This window comes from Pundamilia nyererei, unplaced genomic scaffold (genome assembly GCF_000239375.1).
Source record: "Pundamilia nyererei isolate P.nyererei 1_Seehausen unplaced genomic scaffold, PunNye1.0 scaffold00113, whole genome shotgun sequence".
In the NCBI taxonomy this organism is placed as follows: domain Eukaryota; kingdom Metazoa; phylum Chordata; class Actinopteri; order Cichliformes; family Cichlidae; genus Pundamilia; species Pundamilia nyererei.
In genome coordinates, this window is record NW_005187514.1 from 289,434 (window position 1) to 295,597 (window position 6,164).

The 6,164-nt window shown below is 40.9% G+C and overlaps 1 protein-coding gene across 1 annotated transcript in view; it reads right to left on the bottom strand.

Moving 5' to 3' along the window:
• Positions 1 to 89: 89 nt before the first annotated feature.
• Positions 90 to 6,164, bottom strand: part of plcxd3 (phosphatidylinositol-specific phospholipase C, X domain containing 3) — a 19,248-nt gene continuing 13,173 nt past the window's right edge. Inside the window, exons 2-6 of the mRNA XM_005741703.2 lie at positions 4,957 to 5,213; positions 4,524 to 4,697; positions 3,021 to 3,196; positions 2,453 to 2,554; positions 90 to 1,465 (exon numbers count right to left, since the gene is read on the bottom strand). Coding sequence (XP_005741760.1) covers positions 1,309 to 1,465; positions 2,453 to 2,554; positions 3,021 to 3,196; positions 4,524 to 4,697; positions 4,957 to 5,213 — 866 coding nt within the window. The 3' untranslated portion in view covers positions 90 to 1,308. The remainder of the gene's footprint in view (positions 1,466 to 2,452; positions 2,555 to 3,020; positions 3,197 to 4,523; positions 4,698 to 4,956; positions 5,214 to 6,164) is intronic.

Here is a 6,164-nt window from a genome sequence, read left to right on the forward strand (position 1 = left end):
CATAAGTGGTCCGCAGGTGCGCATTCACTGTCAAAATAAAAAACGTGCACAAGATAAGAAGTTGCAACGCGTGTTTGCGTGCACATGCAGACTGGGGGCAAGCAATGAGCAAAGGAAATGCAGACGGTGGCACCCAGATATACTGTATTTTTATACTTGGCTATCACGACTCAACACCCACGACAGAATGCAAAAAAAAAAAAAAAGTCACACTGAATGCCTTCTCATTAGAAATGTCTTGCTTCATCAACTTCATTTCCAACAGTGAGAACTGATGCTTGTCTTGCAATATGAATCAAACAGATAATGTGAAAATTACTGTTTTAGTGCTCATGCACAAGAGACCGCTGTGTATCCATCTTACATGATTAGAACACTTGTCGGCCAGCCAAGCTGCACTCTCACTCTCTCTTGCAATATGGTTTTGAATTACTGCATGAATCATTTTAATCTATCGATAAATAGTTTTAGAGTACACAGGTGTCTAATAAACGCCATTGCTGCAAGCTGGCTTCAGTGGAGACTTACTGGGTGAAAATCCCACGAGGGAATACAGTTTCAAAAAGAAATGGGAATGATTCGTTTTTGTCTATGTATTGAATAAACACATTGGAACAACACTTTTTAATCACACTCTGCATTCAAGCTGCTGGAGGCGTTTTCAAAAACACCCGCAGTGATCTGACCAAAGATGCATATTGTTAAAAACAAAAGAGAGAGAATTCACTTGGACAGATTTGCCAAACAAGACATACAACTGCTAGCTACTTACACCGGCCTAAAGTTTGAGATACACAGACTTATTATAAACAGCCTCTGAAAAAACTGTCACTGTCACTAGAATACCACGATTGATGTACCAATACATTTAGCAGACGGTTGATATGCTCTGAGGAACCTACCCGTGATGAAGCGGTAAGCCTGAGAACAGTGCATTTGATCAGTGGACAAAGCAGGGATTTTTACAGCACAGGGAGTAAAGAAAATAAACATTTTACCTGAAAAAACAAACAAACAAAATAATCAAAAATCTTTTGGATCCCCTAAAACTGGACACAAACAAAACAAAACCTCACTCTCAAAGTGCTCCAACCGAACATCAGCGTTATGTCTACCAGTCTCAACTTGAAATTCCTCAATCTCCTTTTTCCATTTGACCGCTCATCTCACTATAGCCCTAAATAAAGTGAAAGGAGCCGTTTAGCTCCCCCTCCTGAAATAAATGCCAAAGAGAAAAGAGTGAGAGCACAGACGCAACCACTAGTATCAGTGGTGGTGACTGCACTCCTTGACGCCTGCTGCGGGTTCTCAGGTCGCATCGTCGTCTTCGTCATCCAGGTGATAATTGAGGGTGATGACGGCGCTGATGAATTCTCCAAGCTCCACAAAATCAGCTGTGATGATGTTAATACCGCTCTCCCCGGGTCTTTGAGATCTGATCCACTGCATCATACCTGGTAAAGCCCTGGGAGAAATGAAAAGAAAAATCATGTTAGTGGAAAGAGTGCAAGGGGAAAAAAATGATGTCAAAAAAAGGAAGAGAGGAAGGGATGATTCACAGTTGGTTAAACACAGAGAGGGGCGTGCTGAGATAAAAGATCCCTGTGATGCTGCATGTGATGTCTGCGAGCCAGACACCAGCTGCGTGAAGGACACTCTGAACATGCCGGACATGTTCACGTGAGCTGAGCAACAAAGAAGAGCAGCTTTCTGCATAAAAATTAAAAATAAAATCTACGCGTTGTCTCCTCGTTGTTTGCTTTCTTGTTATGCTGAGTCCAACGCTGGCAGTCTATGTGCAAAACGCTTGGATGGGATTCTGAAGGATGCCTACATCAAAGTAACTAAACGCCTGGTGAGAGAGGCTGATAGTGGAATTATCAAATGAATAATTCATGCCAGGAAAATTGATGCTTTTGCTGTTGATGCTTTTAACAAACTGGGGACATTAAGAGGGAATGAAACACAGACAAAGCTAAGAGTAAATTAATATAATTTTTAAAAAAGTTGTGTACCATAACTGGAAAGAGGAGACATAATGTGAGGAAAAATTGCCTCTGGTTTATGGCAGCTGTTCCAGACAAAAAAAAGATGAAAGAAAAACAATAACTCGAATTAGGCCAGTGTCAAATGCCTGGGGATACCTGTAGAAACCACCATGCCTTTGGTTGTAGTTACAAAATGCCACAATGACTCACATTTGACTCCTAAAGTGTGTATCTGTCAGGGTACACACGCTTGTGATTTTTTGTTGCGAGCTGTTATGGCTAAATCACTTCTGTGGGCTCTGGTGCCTGAGGTGTTTCCATAACTCTGGTCACAAAACTGAGCGTCTGTGTATGTGTGGAAGAAGACTGTGTGCCACCACTGGTGGTAACAATGCATTTTTTGCTAGGCCTAGCATAATAGCGATCATGAGCACAAAAACATGCACATAAATGAGCATGCACACCTTTCTGTAATTGTCTCTCTCAGTCCACTAGCCACACCCTTCATCACAGTGCTGGCTTTTGGTGTCAGAACCACCTGGGAGACAAAGAATGTCCCCTTCCTCCTGCAAGAGAAACGTTGAGGGTTTACATGTTATCTTTGCTGTAACTTTCTTCCTTTTTAATAGTCACCATAATATATTTGCTTTACAGAAGTGCTACTTCTTATATAATTCACTGCTTTACCTTTGAATTAATTACTTTGCATTTACTGCAATTAATCTTTTTAAAGCCTGCTTACTTGTAGCAGCATGCTGATGAAATCAGTAAGTTAAGCAAAGGAGCCAAAAGCAAGTCAAATTATTTGTACAGACCTCTAAGCACTGCAATATATCTACATCATGATAAAAAAAGATCCATTGTGTTTAATCCTTATGGCTCATTTGCAAAGTTACAAAACATAAAACCAAGTTAATGAAACATGGATCATTAATTAAAGTGATTAAAAAAATTTATGTGGGGAACACAACAGATTTTATCTGATTTCTTCCTCTGTGTAGCAGACACTGGATTCATGAATATGAAATGTACCTGCGGTCAGTGATAGATGCCTGCAGAAACTGAATCAGCTTCTCCGGGTCAGTGGTGTTGGCCCAGGGAGAAGGCATCATCTGGCCTGGCCACAGGAAGGGCACCTCCAGGGCCATGGGATGGTGGTAGAAGACAAGCACCTGGTACTCCTTCTCCCATAGATACTGAAGACTCACCTGAGTGAGGGAGGGAGGTGTTCATAGTAGCAAGAGGTTATAAACTGAGGAACATAAAACAACCTGAACAGGTAGCTGATTTATTGACAGCTTAGTTCTGAATTAATTCTGAATGAATGAATTTCTCTCAGAGTGATGCATCTTCAATATTTAGTACTGACTTATCACAGAAGGTGTCAGATGTGTTATTTTTGAAGTCAGTGGCTCAATAAAACACCAACAGAGAGCTGTAAGTGAACCAAACTACATATAAAATCTATTTTAAGTGAATTGCATTGACTCTAACGTGATGATACATTTCTGAAAGCATTTTTGCAGACGTAAAAACAGTGAGACTGTCTCCCACAAGTTGCATTCTTACAAATACATGCTTATGTGTATAGCTGGACATCAGCAGCACATTTTGTTGGCTACATCCGATGAAAGAAATGCTGGATAGCAATATTAATTAATCGTAAGCAACCGGTAACAGCAATGAGCTAGATGATCCTCAGGGAGTGTCAATTACAGCAAAAATACACCTTTTCATCACAATCCCAAGACGCATACACTTCACATCTTCTTTTCCAGCTGATTATTTGAGCTGATTTATTTTTTTGAAAAATGGGCTTGCAGCTGAATATTAGTTCTTAAAATAGACCAAACAAGTGCTGGAAAACAGTGCTGAAGTGGATTAACTTTGAATAGCAAAGCAAATGTGGGCTATAGAGATGACAAGGGAATGGCAGATAAACTTACAGTCTCAGGTCTCCGTCTACAAAATTAAACACTGAGGAGGAGCTCATTGTTTTCTCAGAACCTACTAGTCACTCTTGGCCTTTTTGCCCTCTTTTTCTTTCACTCAGCTGCTGCACCTGACAGGAAGGTGCTCATCTTAGAGTGGTGTCAGCGATTGTGGTAGTTCATGAATTGTAGGGCTAACTGGTACTGCTTATTTTAGGTTATTCGGTTACAGGGGAGGGTGGGAGATGAAGATGGGCCACAATTGGATGGGAAAAAAGACAAAAAAAAAAACCTGAAAAACCTTCAAAGAGCAAAGTCTCATCTTAGGGAGACTTTTCTACTTGTCTCCTAAGCAAATGGGCATGTTCTGAGTGAAAAAATGAACTATGATTAGAGATGTAATAACCATAATTCTACATCGGTACTGATCAAAACACAAAATCACTGTTGTACGGTGCTGAGAAAACAATAATTGCTTGAGGTCTTTTGAACTCAGCTAAATAAGATGTTCTTGGTAAGACGAAAGAAGCATCAGAAAAATGTTCTGCTGCTCCTACTTCACGTACCCCTCCTCCTCCCTGTTAAAAGTTAAGTGTATTTATACCTCCTGAGCAAAAACAACAGGGCAGAGCTTCTCTCCAAACACCTCCTTTAGCATGGTCACCAGTTTTTCATGGTGCAGGTTCTGCATGCCGTAGAAGTGGTTGAAATCCAGGAAGACCACCTCTCTGGCATGAGCTGACAGAAAACTGCTGATCTGCTCTAGGCCTTCTCTGACCTAAAAAAAAAAGAAAAAAAAAAAAAGAAAAATATGCACATTATTAAAATCTTTAGTGATGATATTAAATGTAGACATACAGACTGTGAACTGTGTACTTCAAATCTCTGAAGGACCTTGTATAATTAGGCTCTCAGTCTACACTCAAATATAAATATGTTGCCACACACACAGAGATGGTTAGACATCACTTAGCAACCACAAGCATTGCTAAACAGTCATCACATCAAAAACCATCAAAACTCTACTCTTTTCTAACCGTGGCACTGAAGAGCCCGTGGGCGAAGTACAGCTCATTTTCAGGGTCACGGGGCTTGGTGGAGATGCGCAGGTCAAAGAACCGGATCCCAGCCTCCAGTTGGCTCGTGAAGTTCATAGTCTGTGTAGCCAACCACTTCCTCATTAGCTTCTTGGCCACCGTGCCAAAAACAGAAACGAAGTTCTGCACCGTCTCTGGCTGCTCGGGGCCCACTGGAGACGCCTCATCGATGTAAAAACTGAAGGAATCGTGGGATCCTGGGGGAAACACAAACATGAGTCTGCATACTGACTACTGCAGGTGTCGTTTCTGGTGGGAGACGACTGAAAGTTGAGGTCATTACTGAGAAATAGCCCAAAACCAAGGTAACAAAACTAACTACACGAAAAACAGCATCCAAGGTTGCAAATCATGAACTCGGACAGCTTGAAGAAGAAAGCCTGTGCACACCTTTTTTTTTCCTTCACATTACTCAGGCAGAACAAAATCCTCTGAGGTAAACACTGCAGTAAGTTTACAATTTCCTTATAAGGCATAGCTATTTTGCTAGTTTTGCACTTGTTGGTAGGTAATTCCTATTCTCTCCCTCTTTAAGTATTATTTGGCATGTACTCCTTGGTACAGTATGGTCCACATGCTAAATAAAGTATGCTAGCCTATAGATTCCCTCAGTTTGAGGCCAAACATTCATTCATCTTGGTGGGAGCAGCCTACCAAGAAACTGCTGCCCTAGCATGAAAAATGACTTAAATTGGGGGAAATTCATGTAACCATTAAGTACTACAATACTCAATACAAACGGCTATGACTTAGTAATGTTTTTTATATACATTATGGAGATAGAACCCCGGAGAGAACCCAGGAAGAAAGAGAAAGAGGAAGACATGCCTTATATGCCCTAAGGGCACCTTCAAACTCAGGCATCTGCATGCTGTACAGCACACCGATCACTTGCTCAACCCAGTGAGTTATACCAGCACCCCTTACTGCTGTTTTTATTATCAGTCTGTTCTACAAGCTTGAACTGGATAAGCAGGTGAAAAAATGGATAGTTGAATTGGATCTGTTGATTTTCTGCGTCATTGTTTGTCCATTGTTTGGAGATTGGTGAAACGTTGTTGGATAAGTTACTTTATTGTAGATATCTGCAGTGTTGGGGAGTAACGGAATACATGTACCGCCGTTACGTATTTAGAATACAAAATATG